At 37.8% G+C, this 20,634-nt stretch overlaps 1 protein-coding gene across 2 annotated transcripts in view; it reads left to right on the forward strand.

Annotated features, from left to right (window-relative positions):
* LOC310689966 (ubiquitin-conjugating enzyme E2 E2) overlaps positions 1-20,634 on the forward strand; it is a 118,507-nt gene that overhangs the window by 20,259 nt on the left and 77,614 nt on the right. Inside the window, exon 3 of one of the 2 annotated variants that reach the window (XM_083468597.1) lies at positions 171-221. The exons of the other annotated variant lie outside the window; for it this stretch is intronic. Coding sequence (XP_083324723.1) covers positions 171-221 — 51 coding nt within the window. The remainder of the gene's footprint in view (positions 1-170; positions 222-20,634) is intronic. 2 annotated transcript variants of the gene reach the window in all.

The following is a 20,634-nucleotide window of genomic DNA, read 5'->3' on the forward strand; positions in this document are numbered from 1 at the left end:
GTATGCGAAGTGTGTGTCCCCCAGACAATTAGGGTCAATGTGTAACTTGTGGCATACTTCCTGTACCATAAGAACTTAGTTTTTACACACTGGAGTTAATTTTTAAAAAGTTAATAAACTGGAGGAAAAAATAACTCTCTCCTTTTAATTTCTGTCTCTTTTCTCTTAAGAATTCAGAAAGAACTTGCAGAAATTACATTAGACCCTCCTCCAAACTGTAGGTAAGTTTTGAAATGGATTTTATTTTTCTGGAATATATTTGAAAATTTCACCAGAGGTAAATTTTGTCTTGTTTCACTTTGGTCTGCTTGGTTAGGTTTCTGGCATAAAGGTTTGCAATTACTAAATTTTAGGAGACTTTCATGAATTACTTCAGAAGCTATGATCATAATGCAATGCTAGTAAATATTAAAACAGGCCAGGTTCAGTTAAGTTTTATTTTTAAGACTTGGTTTTGCAGTTTTGTGTTAATTGTTTATGTATTTTGTTGGTGAATGGTTGTTTTTAGCAAAAGAGAAAACTGCCAAATTCTAGGTTTGCTCTTCCTTTTTCTTGGGCATCATGCTCTTGTGGAAGCATGATGTAATAGATTGTCAAATAGTTTGGTTTTTTGTAGAAGCAGGTTTTGGCTATTTGCATTTTCCCCTTTGAATAAATAATTTGAGCATGTAAATCCTGATCTGATATATTTCAGTAAGACTGTTGCCATGCTACTGTGATTATCTCTCTCAAGTTACATATTTGCCAACTTGACATAAGTTCAGTCTTGGAATTTGGCCAAGATTGTACTTCATTGTTTACAGAGATGCTAGCTATGGAAGTAAATAATGTATTCAGCTATATAGTCAGTTGGGTCATTATTGCTTTTTAGCTATTGCTTGTGAGATATTATAATGAGATTAACGGATATTTGATTTCAGGAAGTCTCTAACACAGATTGCTTCTTATTTCAGATTTGAAATATGTTAGACACAAGAGCGGTCTTTTCTGATATCTTGACAAAATTATGTTTGTTAAGTCTTGAAATATTTCTGGAAGACTAAGCACAGTCTTGTAAAGGTGATCAAAAAGTATTTCAGGCTGTTCTGGGGATTCTTTGCAGGCTGAAAGATCTTAATGTCCATCAAAGACTTTGCATATGCATATCAAAAATGTTTGGCCAGTCTTTACTTCGGCTTGCTGAGAGATGCCTGTTAGTGGATTGATAGTATTACTAAACTCCCTGTGTGCTGCAGAGGAAGTTGTAACTTAAGAATTATTTGATTTTGAAAAGTTTGCTGTTGCTTTGTAAATTTGTCTCTGTTATAGGAAAGCAGTTGTACCATTTTTTTATGCTTGGCATTGCTGTTGTGGCAAAACAGTATGCTTTAGAGCACATCTGTGCTAGGAAAATCAAAATATTTGTGTGAAGATGGTGTATTTTTCAACACAATATTATAGTTAAACTTGTGCATTTGTTGCTTCTGTCTAACTTCTAAAGATATAGGTGCTGGCCTCTGGTATTCTCATAGAACATGCACATTGCAAAATATATGTCGCAATGTCTGCCTGTCTTCCTTGTTATCAACTCTGATTGATTGTGGATTTGTATGACAGTGTGAGCCCCACTAATCAGTCTCTCTTGGAATCCCCTGGCCTGCTTTTTGTGTTGTTTCACTCTTTATGTGTTAGCCTGCTTTTCTTCTTTTAACAATCTTTTGGTTTTTAACAACAAGAAATTTGTACAGAACAATGAGGTTGTTTTAAACAGGTAGTGCAGTGAAGCTGTTTCATGTCTTGGAGTCCAACACTGCAAGCTTCTGGTTGGAAGTGATGCTTGAAATTATTTTCATAGGAAGGATTTTCCTATGTGAGGTGAATTGCGAATGTTCTGTATATAATCGGGACAGGGTAGAAAACTCGTATGTTTCAGTACTTGTTATGTGTCAGGTGAATTCGAAGGCCCTAGGTTTGACCTTCAAAGAGTTTTTGCTTTTTGGTAACAGAAGGAGCTTACTTTTAAAAGCAGGGTTGAGATACTCTTGCGTTCATAGGATACCAGATGCTGTTACTTAAAGGGGGAAAAACAAAGATCATAAGGGCCTAAGGAAAAACAGAAGTGTAGAATGCTACACATTGAACAAAGCACTTCAGTGATGTTCTGATCTGGTATATCTTAGGATCTCCTGAACTCTTACAGGGGCAGGTGAAAAGAAAGATTGTGGAATAAGTTATCAACTATTGACCCTACTTCAAGATGAGGTGGGTGCTAAAAGAGCACGGTGAAGAAATTGGGAGACGAAAATTGTTTTGTAAGAAGCCTCAGTTGGATAGAGGGAGTGGTTTGTGCTGTTACTGTTCTCAGTATTTCCTGTGAACAACAGCTGAATGTGAGAACTGCAGATTACACACCCTTTAATACATATGCCTATGCTAAGGAGAATGCACATTCTTGAAAATGAAGGGAAAGAAAAAACTTGGACCTGGGCCACCGGCATGCCCTAGTATTAGAACGTGGCTTGCTACCGCAAGCTCTATGTGTTGGTCCCTTCTGATCTCTCTTGGATCTCTGCCACAGCTGCTGAAGGAGGAAATAATACTCATCCCCACACGCAGAAGGACTGGTCAGAAACACAGTAGCAGAAACAGAGTGAGCATAGTAGTAATTTGAAGGGTAGTGGTATAATTATTTTCATTTGTATAGATAAACCTGTCTCCAGTATCTAATAAAACTGGACGTCTGTCTAATAAAACTTCACTATCAGTGAAGGCAGAAAAGATGTGCTGCTCCACTACAGCACTTATCATTTCTGTGGTCGTGCTGTATTTTTTAAAAAAAAACAGCTGTGGGCCTTTGAACACGCAGTCCATCTAGGCTATTCCTTTTCTACATATTGTACAACAGGGTTGCCACCCCAGTGCCTGCAGCTGCAATGGCATCCATAAAAGCTTCCAGGCCTGCTCTTGAGCAGATGCCCCAGGTTCTGAGTTTTTGGTATAAAAACAAAGTAAGTGTCCAGCCGTCATAGAAAGTTATTAGGCAAAATGTAGCGGTACCTCTTAAGTGATTTCTGTGAAATGAGAGTGATGTGGCTACCTTGCATATTTTTTTCTGATAAGTGCAGCCAATCCTTTCCGAAAGTGGGGATTGTAGCCATCGCAACCAGCTGGTCGCTGCCAACTGGTCTGTAAAGGAATAATTGAGAATGTGATTGGTTCCAATCATTAACAGACTTTTTGTAGCATATGAATAGCCAGGTTTACTGCATATATGCCATGGTTATGATCTTGTCCATGAGTATAATGCTCCATATTTTATGATGGCAGTCTCACAAAGACAGAGTGTGGCATGCAAAGCTACATAAGTGGATGACAGCTTGCTCAACAGGGCTCCCCTGCCCTGCCTCCTGCATCGCTTAAGCTACTTCTAAAAAAGGCTTAGATTGATGCATCAGTTTTAAGCCAATGTTGGCATATTTTCCTTTCCAAATGAATTTACGAAACAGTTATTGTATCTAAGTCCTGCAATTCTAAACCATTATAAATTTTAATTATCCCCTTATTTAAACATTTTAACAGTATTTCATCAGAATGTCAATATTATAAAGTCTAATACCGAAATGTCTAACTCCAGTATTCCACTTAGCATATTTTTCCGTGTATAACACGACTCCATGTATAAGACAACCCCTGTTTTGGGGGTACTCTAATTTGTTTGATTTACCCGACAGTAAGACAAATTGCCAGGTTAATTTAATATTGCCATCAAATACACCAGTGAAAGGTATGGGTTGCACATCTGCATGTAAATCTAGTTTTTATTAATAAAAAGCCACCTTCAGCCTTCCCTGTAAACCGCTGTTGCCATTGTCTCAATATAGTTATTAAACATAAGAAGGGAAAGTGGACTACACTGGCTCAGTTTGCACATAATGCTAAGACAAATCATGGCTAAGTGTCACCATGTGGGGTGGCGCTGTGGTCTAAACCACTGAGCCTCTTGGGCTTGCTGATCAGAAGGTCAGCGGTTTGAATCTGCACAACAGGGTGAGCTCCCATTGCTCTGTCCCAGCTCCTACCAACCTAGCAGTTTGAAAGTATGCCAGTGCAAGTAGATAAATAGGTACTGCTGTGGCAGGAAGGTAAACGGTGTTTCCATGCGCTCTGGTTTCTGTCACAGTGCTCCATTGCACCAGAAGCGGTTTAATCATGCTGGCCACATGACCCGGAAAGCTGTCTGTGGACAAACACCGGCTCCCTTGGCCTGAAAGCAAGATGAGCACCGCAACCCCATAGTCGCCTTTGACTGGACTTAACCATCCAGGGGTCCTTTACCTTTACCTTACTTAGAATAAAAACCACAGTCACTTCTTTCCTGGTTACCCTGCTGTTGCACTACCCAGCTGTTATGGCTGACCAGGCTCATAGGTGGTCTACCCAGACAAACTAAAAGCATTGAGCCAGGAACAAACTTGGGTACAGATGCAAGCTGGGCTTCATATGTAAAGCTAGTGAGTCCACCATTTGAAAAATCAGACTTTAGAGCCATGTTACCAAAAATGGCCGCTAGAAATTCAATTTTGGCAACTGTAACCTTCGTTTAAGGAACCATTTGGCGCCCAGCTTTGAGTTTCTAACACTGCTTGTAATGCAAACTTTGATTTGTTAGCTGTTTTTGTGTCCTGAGAGTTAAAGAGAATGTATTTAGTGTGCCTGTGGTAAGTGATGGAAAGAGCTAATCTAGAGTATAAATATCATAAAATTGTCTTGATTTAAACTTCTTATAACCACGACATGCAAAAATAATGCCCATGAATAAAAATGGAAGTTAAAGGCTTCAGTAAAAATTTGGAGAAGACTCTGGACAACAGACAGTACTGCATTAATTCTCCATGCCTTACCATGAAATCTTTATTTGTTCCGACTTTACCAAAGAAATCTGAAGGGAGGTGGAACCCAGGTTTTTAAAAGCCCTTTTCAAGTTTGCCAAAACAAACTGCAAAATAGTTGCTCTCCTCTTTAGGGGAGGGAGAGCCAGGGGGGTGTACAATACTTTAAGAAGTGTGTTTCTTTGTATGTTTATAATTGGCAGTAGAGAGCTTGCTCTAGAAGAGAGGCCTTCATTGTCTTAGATTCGAAATGACATTTCTGAACTCAGGTGTGGTGCTTCTTGCTAGAGAGCATGGGATTTGCAGTTCCCAGATGCAGTTTATAGAAGAATGTCCCTACAAGGAAGTGATGCTTCGGAGTACGTTCAAAAACAAACTTTCCAATACGTAGAGGTTAGCAAGGCCTGTTCTATTTCCAGCAATTGCTCTTTTTTAAAAGAAATCAAAATAAAAAATAGCATGCGTAAGTAAGGCCATAACATGACATCGGGGTGTGGATGTGGGTGTGTAATTCCTCAAGGTTTGCAAAATGCGTTGGTATAAATGATGTATTATTAAAATGTTACCTGGTTTCTGCTGAGATTTCACAACCTGTGACTCTAGTTTCTCATATTAAAATTGGTTTAGATGATCAGACAAAAATTTTTTTGATGCGTGTTGTGGGCAGGAGGACTATACCTATATTGGATCACGACCAATACACTTAAGATGATATGACTTCTAGTTCATGGAAGAAGAATTTTAATCAACTGTATAATTTCCCTACTCTTAGCTTCACAAATAGACTACTTGTGTTGGCAGTAATTGGGGAACTAGCTGATGGTCCGTTGCCAAAACTGACTAGATTCACAGATTCTGTTTCTGTATCCATTCTCATTTTGCTTACTTTGTTGCAGTGAAAAAGTCTGTAACTATATTACTCCGATTTCTTGAGTTGTTATTTCTGTCTTCCCAGGAACGCAATACGATTTTTAGCTGTATTTTAACTTTGAATATTTCATCAAGGCTGAGCGATGATGATAGCTCGAGTGGATTGTTATCATTTCCACTTAGTTGTAAAGCTGCTTTGATATGATGCAGCATCGGAAGTCTTTTGTATTTTTTTCATTATTAAAAACAAGACGTAAACAATCCCCTGAGCAAACATGAACTCTGCTAATCTAAATACAATGAATAAACAATAGGAACTTCTCAGCAGGGTTTGCCAAATAAAATAATGGAACTATAGATAAAAATGTTTAGAAAAAGCTGTATAAAGCAATATAATTGAAGTATAGTCAGCTGAATTAACAAATTTCTGATAGAGCTAGCTTGAGTTTCTTAAAGAAATCTGAAGAAGCCTACAATAGCCAGCTGCATAATCATATGCAGGCTCTGAATATGACAGATCTGAACTACTTTGTGCATTTCTTGGAATATGCAGTGGGCTGTTGTTAATTCATGTGCCTCTTCCATGCCTCCACCGCACAATTGGAGGGAAGATTACACTGAGGTACTGCCATTGAAATTGAGTGCCTGTTCTGGTGTGTTAGTGGTTGGTTGCTTCCATTTCTCATCAAAAGGGATGCATGGCCATGCCCTTCATGTTAATAACGTAAGGGAATTCTCCTTTGTTCAGTTTCTGCATTCACAGCAGCCCTGTTGGTTTAAACAAGTTGGCCCTGAGTGACCTTCATTGTAATGCTTTTAATAAGTGAAATCTTTTCTTCTAAGTGATGAAATAAAAAGGAGTTCTGTATATACAAATAAGTGAGTTTCAGCCTATGCTTGTCTACAAGGATTTAAGAAGTGGCACGTAGGAAGTAAAATATACATACTTGCTTTCCTAGTTTCCTGTGGTGCTGCTAAGCATTTAGATAACTTTTTACTACAGCGTTAAAAAACTCTGAAATGTTTGATAGTAAAACCTTCAACCTTCGCATACTGTAACCTGGGTTATGCATTATGCTATTAATAATGTTGTCTAATTATGAATAGTTGTTTGCAAGGGACTGATTTTGGAAAATAATTTGCTTTTATACAGTGCTAACTAACAAAGTTGCAAACTTGAAAATAGTGCTGTGCCAGAAATGTGAATCAAAGGTTGTTGTTATTCTTGGGTATCATTCTATGTGCATTACAGTGTATTTGTTTTAATTATACATTTGTGGCTTTGCAGGCTTATTCAAGCATCTAATTGGCTAGAGCTTTGAATTATATCAAAACACATGCCAAATGTTTCTTAATTACAATTAAGTTATCTACATGAAATTATCTTTGTTTTCAGTTTCTTCAATTGTCGGTTTACTTTTTACCTTGTTTATATGCTCTTTTCCCAAACAGCTTTTATGAGTTCCTGAGTTTATTTTTGTTTCAAAGACAGAATTGGATTAAGCTGTCTTTAAAAATGCTTCCATGTTGCTTGGCAAGAAGCCAGTTACTATATTGTATATCAGTTTAACTAAAACCATACATCATACACAGCAGGTTATTTTTATACTATTAACTAAGGTCAATCCAGAAACCTATATTTCCTCTGATTTAACCATAATAAATAATGAACAAAAAGTTTGTGATTGTTTGTGCATGCTTGAGGATGAGCTATCCATAACTTCCCAATTTAACCTGTGCTCTGCACACAAGCACCATTTAGGTGACCTCTTATAATTTTGGGATTGCTTCTAGAGATCCAGATGACTGATAAATATGTGGTCTTTGCTTTTATCTCCTGGTATTTATTACTTGAAGTATTCAGCTTTGCTTTTGGAATAAAAACAGAGTTTTGGTTTTGTCCTCACAGCAGGGATTAGTTGGCATAGATAACAGTGCTACTCAAAACTTAGATGTTACTTTTTTATGAAGTGAGCTATGGATTCTTCTACTTTGTGTGCTTCTGTCTGGCACTTATTCTTGAGCAGAAGTAGCTACTTAGTCTTCTTCTGTGTAAATAAAGCCTAAAAGAGAGAGGAAGATGAATGCTTTACGCTTCATAAGGGGGAAAATGCAAGGAGGCCATTGTTTTTGCTTAGTAGAGGATTCATTGCCAGCAGTAATTGAAAATGTATCTCCAACTGTGTGACCTAGGTAATGGATACACATGTGTTGGGGGGCCTCATGCAGTTGGCAACAGTCTCATAATAAAAGGGCCACAATTTTGTCTATTTCTATAGTCAAGTCAGATTAAAATGGAGTGCAGTGGGTCTAGCACAGGGGTCAGCAACCTAAGGCCCATGGGCCAGAAGCAGCCCGTTTAGGTCATCTGACTGGCCCACGAGCCACCCCCAAACTGAGTTGCTGCTCGTGCACTGCGCTAAATGAGCGCAGCGCAGGGACATGCTTCCATGGCGCCAAAAATTGCATCCGCACAGATGCCAAAAATCACGGGCACACGCACTTACACACACGCATGATCCGGCCCATGGAGGGATCTCCGCGGGACCAATCCTGCCCAGGCAAGATAAACCTTGCTGACCCCTGGATTCTAGCACTTCTTCCTGAAGCTTAGATGAGATAGAATCTTCTCCCTTCTCCTCCCTATTTCATCCAACATCAAAGCTGTGACAGGTTAACCAGGAAGGGTCCACTGGGCTATATTTTAGTTTCACAGATGATACCCCAAAGGAGGTGAAAAGATGCTTCTTCTCAATCAGTTGATATGGCCTGTAAAAGAGAAACAATTTATAATCTAGGGTAACATTATATTCAAGTGAGAGTGCTTGGGACACACTGTTCATGCAGCCCCGATAGAGGCAAGTCCACATATGCATAGGCTTTGCAGAATCTTGTAAGAACAGAAATTTTGTGTCTTGTGAAATTCCAGCCTACTGTGTTCTCACAGTAACAGGCTATCCCTGGAACTGAGAAAGCCCCATCTGGCTGCCAGGGTAAAATCAGAGAGAGACCGTCATAGCGTACAAGACAAAGACCTCATAATAATTCATTATTACAACAAGTCTGTAGTGTACTTTTGCCATAACTACCTGCGTGTGGCTTCTGGGACTGTGTGTTGTGAAAAGGTTCCAGAATGGCAGATTTCATTTTAAACAGCATAGAGATTATAGTCTAGCCACGCCTGCAGTCTTTCCAAGTAGTCCTCTCACAAGTACCACATCATAAGCTGAGTTGTAAATTCCCCTGAATTTAAAGTAGCTTAGATGTAGCCAAGGAAGCTGCTGCTGATGGAGGGGCCAACAGAAGACACCTCCACTGTGTATGTGAATTTCATTGCCTTTGTGAATGATACTTGCTGTAAACAAGAAGTCTTAAGGATTTCTTCTTGTGACATGCAACAAAGGCGTATAGCAGTTCCAGAAAACACAACCTGTACCCTCCTTGAATTGCACCAGTTTGTCGTAAAATGCTAGCACCATATATAGGGTTCAGCCCAGATTCTGCTTGTAACGTGTCTTGAAACACTCACATGCGCTGCATAATTTGATGGGTTTATTGTTTAGGATACATACAGAATGCTTGCTCTTGAAAAGTAATCTCTAATTTAAAGTGTGTGTGTCTTACCTTAAATAGTTGCATTCATGCTGTTTCAGTTCATTAGGTTGACTATAGATGATGTAAAAAAGCATCCTGATTCTAGTGTGGTTCATAGGATCTCAATTAGTCTTGCTGGTCTTACGTAGCTAGTCTGACATTGGCAGTTCCTGGTGTGTGCTAAAAACAGAGTTTTCTTTAATTAGCTGATTAATTGAATAGCATACAGCGTGACCTCAACAGCATTTGGTTGAGAGAGGGGGTCTGTAGGGGTCTTGCTGCAACAGGAGTCCAATGAGTATGTTTTGTTTGATTCATTGCTATGCGGCATCATTTCCATCTAAGAGGAGAGAGGAGCATAAGCTGTGACATCGGAAAGGGCATTTTAGTTGGCTGATTGGAGTCTCAGCCTGTTGAAACATTACCCACTAGCAGAGTGGTTATTTTTCTAAGCTGCCTCATGGCCCAGCTTTTCTTAACCCAAGACACTGATGGAAGTCCCTTCAGCATCAAAATCAAATAATATAGACAGCTTGGGGGGGGGACCCCAGCATAATTAGTTCTCTGTCTTGATTGGTGTTTTTCAGAAAATAAAATAGCATCTGTCTCTTTATTTTTAGAAGGGGTTTGCTTTCCTGCCATATCTCATTCACAGAAATGTCTTGTTAATTGCAGCAGGCACTGAGAAACACATTGATATTACACACACACACACACACGTGTGTAAACATTTTCACAGCTGCTTTTGTTATTGCAAGCCTAAAGATATATATTTTATAAAAGAAATTAAAAGATTTATCTTTCTCTAACTTCATTACTTCCCTGTTTACAAAGGATGAAGGCATCTGCGCAGTGTGACCATCAAATATACAGTGACTCACTTCTAAAGTGTGTGTGTATATATGAGCATGTGTGTATATAAACTACACACACTTAATTTGATGTACATTTCTCAGGAGAGATACAAAAAAAAGTTACACACTTGTTAATAATGAGGATTGAGTGGGCAGACAACAGTTTCAGTTCTCATTGAAAATTGGCTTTTGTATCTATCTACACAGTGCTCTCTTCTCACCAATAGAACACTGCTATTAAAATTACATAACACGTACAATTACCACTTCTGTTACTTTGAGTCTCAGAGCAACTTCTCATAGCTGATTATTTTCTTGTATCGATACATCATTTCTGTATCATGTGAGTTTCCACATGAACACATTTTACCAGTACACATCTGTCTAACAGATGTATTTGGCTTGTAGCAAAACAGATAAATGTGAAGTTGTGTACATTCACCTTCTCACAGGAAAGTAGTATTTGTAGGACATCCATCATGCATAAAGCAGTCAGTATTTTATTTGCTAAACCAAATGTTGTGGGTTAAAAAAAAACAGGAAGATAAAATCCAACTAAAATTCAGCACAAAAATCCAAGATGTATGATTCAACTACATGAAAGCATGGCATCATTCAGTACAGAATAGCTTTATACCAAGTGATACTTTGCAGGATATAGCAATTGATCTAACTTACATGTACTTAAATTTCTCACTTATCACTATATACAAAACTACTTTATAAGTAACATTTATCAATTTTAATCTGTTTTAGTATTTTAACTTTTGTATGTTTAAAAGTATGTTTATGAATTTTTCTTGCTTTTATTGTTTCGTAAATTGCTTTGAATGCTTTTGTAAACTGCTTTGAATTTTATTTTTTTTACAGTCAAGCAGTATATTAATTTTATGAAATAAATAAATAAATGCCAGCAAATAATTCTGGTGAAGATATGCTAACCTAGAAAAATTATTAAATAAGGAGTTGATCCTGAAAGATTATATATTTATAATTGCATTTTTATCCTGCCCTTCTTTGCAGAAGAGCCCTGGATGCAAACCAGCACAAAATAGTACATAATGCTCTTCCCTAAACTTTGCTCATATAAGAGGTTGATTTCCAGAAAAACAACAGTATAAAGCAGGGGTGGGGAAACCTCTAGCCCACAGGTCAAACTTGGCCCACCAGGGGTTCAAATTTGGCCTGTGAGTTAATTTTCCCCAGACTCTTGCCGCCTGGTGTCCTCTGTGATGTTAGGTATAGCAGGTATAGGTATGGCTGCCAGGGCACAATCAGGAAAAGTGTCTCCCAATTGTGCAAGCTCCTTTACGTGCCCAATGGCTAGGCTGCACCCAATGGTTAGGTCCTTCGCCTGATGTCAGGTGATTAACAGGTGGGTGGGGGGTACTTACCTGTCAAATTTGGTCCACAAGGATATATCCTAATAAGGATCTGGCCTGCAGAGTCAAAAAGGTTCCCTACCCCTAGTTTATAGAGCGTATATTCTATTCTAGATTGGGGGTTTTAGGGGTTTCAGATTTCACAAAACTGAGGTTTCTAGAGATACTTGTTCTGTGAAGATATCATATCGGGATATATTTTTTGAATAGCTGTTACACAGTCTTTTGCAATTTGACCTAATAGATGATTAAAGCTTTGTTTCCTAGCACTAATTAAGGGAAGTCTTACTTCAGCCAGTAAAATGGTATACTATTAGGTAGCTGATGAAATCACCTCTAATAGGTTTCTGAGCATTCAGTAAGGAATTAAATACTCTTCCAACTAAGGACTGATAAGTGGTGTGCTAGGAGGATTCAAGAAATCTTCCCATATAAGAAAAAGCAGTCGATGGCAGGGCATCACTCTTGCTAAATGCTCAAATAGCTTTCCCAACAGTATTGGGAATGTATAGACCTCACATAAGGAGATAAAATATATTCTTTTAAACCTCTGGCCAAGAAACACAGAAGTTTGTACTTCCCAGCCGTTAATGCTTTTGTATGTACTTGTAAGTTCACTGGTTTTTGAGGTGGTATAATAAAGCTTTGGCATCACTATCCCCCAACAAACATGGAAAAAGGCCAAATTGTAATTGCTAGTGCAACTTCCATAATCAACCATGTACAGTTTGTTTCTCGGAATTGGACCAGTGTTTCAAAGAGAGCATGCAGAGATGATTAGCAAATAACACAGCACTACTGTGATATGAAGCTACTCTGCTATAGAAATGTTATAGTGGAGTTATTCATCTGAGTACTTAAATGCATGCTTACATTTTTCTTATCATAATGAGCACCAGTAATGTTTAATTTTAGTAGCCATTTGAACTGAAATGCTGTAAAGGAAGCAATTATTTTTTTTGTGTGTGTGTATGCATGGTATGTTATACAGGTATAATGAAAGCCATCTGGTATTTGCTTTCAGATTGCTTAGAGCTTTATGCAAATGTGAAATACTGTGAAGAACTGAAATTCTTCTTTGGAGATTTGCCTTAACAGTTTGTCAAGTACGTGTTTTAGTTATGATCCACAGTGCTACACTGCACCAGTTACAGTCTACTGACTTTGGAATACTCTTTATAAAAAAAATCCAAAAAAAATCCACAACCTGTTTGTTGACTCGGCAAATAGTAGTCTGAGAGCACCTGATCTAGGAGTGCTGTTGAAGATAAATGATCATGTCAGCTTCTTTTGAGCTGTTCATGGGAACTACAGGTAAACCAGAGCTGAACAGTTGCACAATGTGATACACACAGAGTGCCAAATACAGTATACAGAGTCAGAACTTAAATAATCCCAGATGTCTCATTTCTCTCTCCAAAAAGACTGGTTGGAGCAGGTATTTGAAGCTGGTGTTCCTAGTTCCTGAAGCCCAATGTGAAAAAGTGAACTACCGTATCTTCCTTTTTCTTTTTTGGTAAATGCCATATCTTGAAATATGATTAGTATTTGTCAGTCACTTAGAAACAAGAATATCTGTTCAGCCAGGGATGCATTAGAAATTTTTTCTTTATGAATTCTGAACAAATTCCGGTACAGACTGATATAATACAAACCTTCTGGACTAAAGTTATGTATGGTGTGTCCTCAGAGTGCACAGAAACATACTTATGGATTTTGTGCTTCTCTAAATTTTCCAGAGCAGTTCTCAGAATATATATATATATATATATATATATATATATATATATATGTTGCTTTTTTAGATAAAATGAGAGAAATTCATTCTATGTGAGACAGTTTGTTCAAAAATATGTATTTAAATGCAGTGGAACTGGAGTGGAACAGACTTAGGAATGAACATGTTCGAAAATGACCTAGATTGGAAATAGACTGATATTGCCAGTTCTGTGTTCAACAGACTTTGGTGCTAAACCATTTTAAAAGCCTACAAAATGGATTCAAACATAGTAATCTTACATGAATGCACTGTAGTTAAGACTTCAGTTATTCTTACCTACTCTTTCCCTTTGAAAACTTAACCTATAGCTATGCTTGTTCAATTAGATGGCTGGCGTGCAGAATGGAAAACCGCTAAGTTCACCAGAACATACTTGACTGATTATACAGTGGTACCTCGGGTTAAGTACTTAATTTGTTCTGGAGGTCCGTACTTAACCTGAAACTGTTCTTAACCTGAAGCACCACTTTAGCTAATGGGGCCTCCCGCTGCCACCGGAGCACAATTTCTGTTCTCATCCTGAAGCAAAGTTCTTAACCTGAAGCACTATTTCTGGGTGAGCGGAGTCTGTAACCTGAAGCGTATGTAACCTGAAGTGTATGTAACCCGAGGTACCACTGTATAGCAAAATTCAGAAGCTGTTTCCAAAATTTTGTGATCTGTTTCGCCAAACAAGAAGACAACAGAAGTTGCCATGGGATAAATGTGAGCAAATGCAGTTACAGTAAGCCCATAATTTACGTGGGGGTTACATTCCAGGGATTGCGCATCGTGCATAGCCAAAACCCATTGGATTCAATGGTGGAGGAATCGTCAAAGTCATTTCCCTCAGAAACCCCTCCCAATTCCATCTCATACAGCCATGTGGGTAAATTGAATGTGTGCTTAGTTAAATGTGTGTAGGTTATATGTGTACTCAAGTTTAATTACAGTTAAGAATTATGATTAAGGGTTGATTCAGATACTTACAGAAAGGGTAGGCATTGAAGATTTACTTGCCGGTGGAAGAGGTGTTAAAGTACTACCAAAATCAAGTTTGTGGTACACAAATGAATAGAATCTTACCTACAGAATATCATTGGATATTTTTAAATGCCATTTGACCACCACCTACGTCCAACCTTATGGTTATTGATTAGGCTTTTTTTTTTTTGCTGCTTGCTATATTTTGTAACAAATAGGCTTTATGTGGCTATGCAATTTAAGTCGTTGCCTACTCTTTAGTTTTCACTTGTTAATGAAAGCAGGGTGGATCGATTAATACTTCTTTGTGGTAGCATTCCCCATCTTCCTCAGTTTGGTTTTTGGATCATTACAACAGAAGCCAGAAAGTGTAATCTGTGATGAAATGTCAACTTGGGATGCTATTTCAAATATTCAAGTAATAATTTTAATTACAGACATTTAGAAGGTTTGCAAAATTAATTAATGTGTAGTTAAAGAAATATTTGACGAAACCAAGCTGCTCTTAGTACAAGTGCTGCTTCTGCAAGTGATTTACTAGGCCAACAGTGTGAAAAGCCTTGTGCTTTTCCTTCTGAAAGGGAAAGACTTGCAAAAGCCCTGGAGGTTAGCTTTCAGTTTCAGTTAGCTTCCATGCATGAAGCTAATAACAACTTTAATATAGTTACGGTGGTATTTTATTTTATTTTATAAAAAAAAGCAGTATGCCCATTTTTGTGTGGAACAGATCTGTCTGAATCAGGGTAGTGAGCCTGTGTTGGGCTGAAACAGACCCACCAAGCTATTTCAAATGGTCCACCAGCTCCATTCTTCCTCCCCATTGAAGTGTGGACTTGGAGGTGAGGTTCCTCTCCTCCCAGTGCAGTGTTTCTACAGGGAGAAAACACAGTCTCTGCTCTAGAGCAGAAACTCTTAAACCTCTCCAGGAAGCCCAGCACTGCAATGCGCCAGTGTGTGAGAGAGAAATCAGCATGTGTTTATGCATGTCTGCCAGTGTGTGTAGGTGCTAAAGACAATGGGTGCAGTGTGGCCACTTCAACTTCAGTGACACCCACTTTTGCTTTGGCCATGTCCTCCTTTGGCAGGCAACCCGCAGAGGTCAGCCAACAGCAAATGCAATTTAGGAGCCAAAAAGCTTAGGCTGGCAGTTTTCAGTTATTTTGTTACATATTCTGTTATAGGAGGAAGTTGATTATATCTCTATATATTTCATGGGTACAGAGCTTGATGATGGTGTAAGTGTTTGTATACATTACAGTTAAGTTTTTTAAGGCTGATTGATTTCACTGGAAGAGCTAAGCACATGCCTAAATAGCTTGTTTGTTTTCCGAGATTTATATTTCATAAATGTCACCTGAATGCCAAATGTCTATTGATCAGACATTTAATCTTACAAGATTTTAAAGGCAATGTTGTTATGCTTGAAATGCTGGATTTATCCATTTGTTAGGACATTTCTATACTGCTTTTCGCTGCCATGAATAATTATCAAAGAAGTTTGCTATTGAAACAGCCATACAATAAAGCAGAATAAATTCAAATCAAAAGCAGACAAAATAATCACAAGATAGACACCAGGAACTAACATAAATGGTTAGAGTGCTTGGGTAAATAGGGAATATCTATGGGTGATACCTGTTGTCATTTTAACATAAGCTAGAGGTCTTCAGTGGTTCAACTGTTTAGCAGTATTGTTTAGCTACTTTATTGCTGAGCTACTTGCTAGTAACAAACACAAAGAAAAAGAAAAACCCTGTAACAATTCATTTTGTAATATTTTTCACATAGAATCCCTGTTTCCAGCTATATACTTTATAAGTGGTCAAATGTTATAAAGGTGCCCATTACTAATCTTAAAATGGCTGCCTCTGGGACTTTTTATAAGGCAGTATAATTGATGTTGGCATGTAATAAATTTGTAGTTCTTTGAGTCTGATTATGTAGCAAGACTGATAGATTACACTGCCCTGAGAATTGACTTGGGAGAACGGATAGCCTACTGCAATAGTTTTTGTCAGCTTTTATCTTGTGTGTTAAAATAAATTAATTATTTCACCATAAAATAGTTTTAACGCCACCAGTGAATGCTTTTTTTGCCTTTTGTGCATTTTTACACACACATAAAAATATATATATATGTAAAAATGCACAAAAGGCGGGTTTGTTTTGGATGACATTCATGCTGTTCCATTAACAGAAAAGTTCTTGATCCACTATTAGTGGCCACTAATATAAAAGAAGAATTTTTCTACGGAATCACTCTTCTAACTGTAACCCCCCAGAAACTCAAAAAATTACTTCCAGAGGGTTGGGGATTGTCCAGAACAGCATGTAAGGAGGCACTGGGTTGTGGGAAATGGGAAATCAGCAAGAATTTATCCCATTCTTAAGGGATGCCACATTGGGGAAAATCCAATCTAAATATAAAAGCAACAGTGTTAGGATAAAACATGTATTTATTCCAGCTGAATACTTTTTGTATATGATGATACAAAATACAATTTGAAGTGCTTCTTTTTAAAATTGTATGTTTCTTATAGCTAATGTTCATGATTGTTTAAACTAAAAGACTGTATTCTCTTTGATTTATAGAAACACTGCTGACATAACAACAGCTTAAAAGAGGAATATTTCTTTCATCTCTGTTTTTCTTTATTTGCAATATGTATATAAGAAATATATATGTGTTTGTGTGTGTGTGTGTATGTGATCTTTTTATGGTATACATGTAACCATTTAGACACATGTAATTATAGTTCAGAGGGACGCGGGTGGCGCTTTGGGTTCAACCACAGAGCCTAGGGCTTGCCGATCAGAAGGTCGGCAGTTCGAATCCCCACAACGGGGTGAGCTCCCGTTGCCTGGTCCCTGCTCCTGACAACCTTGCAGTTCAAAAGCACATCAAAGTGCAAGTAGATAAATAGGTGTTTCGTGCACTGCTCTGGTTCGCCAGAAGCGGCTTAGTCATTCTGGCCACTTGACCCGGAAATTGTACACCGGCGCCCTCGGCCAGTAAAACAAGATGAGCGCTGCAAGCCCAGAGTCGTCCACGACTGGACTTAATGGTCAGGGGTCCCTTTACCTTTACTAATTATAATTCATGCACATGTAATTATAATGAGAAAACAATCCTTTGCCACCTTTTTCAGAGATATCTCCACCCTATCTCTCAGCCATTGGCTGAACTGCTTAGATATCATGAATCTGCACATTCTTGTGAGTCAAGTCATCAATAATAGAATATTTGCAGACAAAAAGAGTGGTGTTAGCTTCTGTGTGAAGTGAAAGGCAATTGCTCGCAGGCGGCTTGAAAAACAAATAAACGGAATTCAAAAGAAGTGTGGCTGAGGGCTGTAATCATGGTGAGGGACGATGGAACCCAGAATGTGGAGAAGATACAGGAGAGACAGACTGCCTCAATGTTAAATGAAGAGGTTGTGGGTTGAGAAACAGAAATCAGTACAATTGCGTCAATAAAAACAAATTCCAAATCAGTGAATCTTATTAATAACTCAAATTAACTGTATCACTCCTTGGAGAAACAAATATCCTTTAATAGCAAGACATGAAATTAATTAACATCAAATATAATGTTGTTGATATCATATTTGGTATGCAGCTTAAGGTGCTGAGAGGCTATGCATTGTTGATAGCAAAGGACTTAAAAGACATGAGAATCATGGATGTTGAAGAGCGAACTGTGGAACAGAGAAAACAAATGGGGCAGGGAAGGGGGGCTGGATCGCCTCTTCATTTGAACTAAAATGCAGAGTGGTAAAGGTTTGGAAAAATGTCCTTGCATTGTAACTTTCCAGGAAAAGGAGCACTGTGCAGTGTAAATGCTGTCTCAGAAAAGGCAATGTCAGGGATATCGACCATATTAAGCTTCCCCAAATTCCCTTTCTTAAGCATTTTGTTGTAGAACATCCCTTTTAATGTGCTTTTCCTGATGGCCTCCAAAGTAAGCTGACGGAGGCGCTTGAGAGGTCACCTTAATTCAGAACTTTTAACTTTTCCCTACATATGCTTTTTATTCAACACCCCCCCCCCGCTGTAAATCTCCATGCACCATTAAGGGTCTGGTTGCAAGCCACTAGGATAGCTTCAGCCATGCCGTTGTATCCTTACAGTTCCTTATCACTGTATAAAACTAAGAACATACAAATGCTTAATAAGTGATTTTTAAAAAAATTAAATTGATATATATTGATATCCTTCCCTCAGAATTCCATAACTTGGCACGCTATTACTTAGAAATGAAGTGTATATATCTTTTAAATGAAAGTTTGGGCTTTACCCAACTAAAATAGAATTTGATTGTAAATATTATTCCAGTATATGCCGTCATGAAAACAGCTTCAGTATGATTTATTTCTGGCTTGCTTGTTTCTTTAAGAAAGGCCACTTTGATTATTTCATATGATTATTGTGATATTATGCCACATGAGTGATGCTGCTTGTTTTAAAACTTTATACGCTATCCTGTTTTTAAAGCAAGCGTTGTTTGATCTGTGTTTATAATTCATGGCAATGATGTACATAAACAAGCAATGCGAAACTACTACAGCCATTTATAAAACATGGCTTGCCTTGCTGCCACACTTTATATCTGGGGTTGCCTTTGAAAATGCCTGGGAACTTCATCAGGTCCAGAATAAAGAAGGAAATTTTCTTCATCGGAGAATAGATGATAATGATATCCGCCCCCCCATCAAAATGCTGGCATTAACTTTTAAAGTCCTAAATGATTTGGGGCCATACTAATCCCAAATATCCAGACCCCCATCTTCTGAAGCCCTTCTCTAGCTGTGGCTGGCTATGTAATGGATGCTTACCAGAAAGAGGGGCAACTTTAATTATATACTTTATATAATATATCATTATCATACCACAATTTGGAATGCCCTTCCCAGAGAGGCTTGCCTGGCACATGCAGTATATTTTTTGCACCAGATACTCATTTTACGCCCTTGGTTTTTCAATCTTAAATATCTTTAAGGTGATGTACTACATTGCTAATCTTAAATTTTATGTTTTGTTGCTATTTTAGTTTTTTATTTTAAATGTTTTTATTCAGATAACTTTTTGTTATTGGGTGGTATATGAAATTTGTCAATTTAAAAAAAATATATAACTAACAATCCTATGCATGTCAACTCATAAGTAGTGTCTTCAGTTGGGCTTGCTCCCAGCCAAGTAGTTATAGAAATGCAGCCCAAATAATGTTAGGTGTGGTAGCCTCAGTGTCCTTAGGGTGGTGGGTAGGGGGTAGCTAGGCTTATTTATCTGTTTTAAGCAGATCTTGTGTTTTGCAAGAAAACAGGCATTGGGTTTAGATCTCTACTTGTTCAAAGAGGAAGGCTTTCAGTAGGTGCCAGAAAGGCAACAGAGAGAGTGCCTAATATTTAACGGGAATGAATTCCAACACTAAATGCCCAATTCTTTGTACAGAATGAACCTCCTGATAAGATGGTGTCAACAGGAGGCCCTCACTTGCAGAGGTTTTAGTAACTGACATTATCACATTGATTAACTCTGCGTGGTACCATAATCATGTTACACTGTGAGTGACAGCTGACAGAATACTAACTTAGTAATAATCAAACTTTCAATGAACTATACTGTATGTGAAAATGAAGACTATAACATAATACTCCTTATTGTCTAGCTCTTTGGGAAGGGGTGAGGTGTATTGGGAAGACTATCAGTCATTCTTGCTGTCTTTTAAAGGTGTCCTGAAAGTTTTATTGAATGATTTGATTATTAGATGTATTAATAAATTAGTTTTGAAGTTGTAGTTCCACTATGAGGCTGCAAGGTGAAAGGTGGATTATAAATTTTTATAATAAATCATTTTTTATTTATACATATGATGAAATTCAACCAAATTTTTGCTGAAAATGCGACAGTCTCAAATCTGTACCACTTGGTGCTCCAATGGACTTTTTTATTGATAATTGAAGAGAAAGTCTCGGTAGTTTTGAAAACTTTCAACTTTCTTTTAGCACATATTAATGTTTTTAAAAGTTGCATATGTTAACTTTAGGGAAATCGTTTTTAAAAACTGCTGTATTAGATTCATAACTAAGTATGTTTCTGTGTACACACATAAATACCCTCCAGTTTCTGAGCAGCTCAAATGCTCAAATAGAAGAAGTACTTTGAAGTGTATGTGAGGCATATTATTCTAATTCAGCTGGTCACTCCATTTGTCGGGGACCATGTGCCTGAATGTGATATGAAAACCAAGTTCTCTGTCCTAACTCTGCAAGAAAATAAAAAGTGCTTAAAAACTTTGAAGTATAAATGGTTTTCATCTTGTT

The sequence above is a fragment of the Podarcis liolepis genome (assembly GCF_965112155.1).
Source record: "Podarcis liolepis genome assembly, chromosome: 12".
NCBI lineage: Eukaryota > Metazoa > Chordata > Lepidosauria > Squamata > Lacertidae > Podarcis > Podarcis liolepis.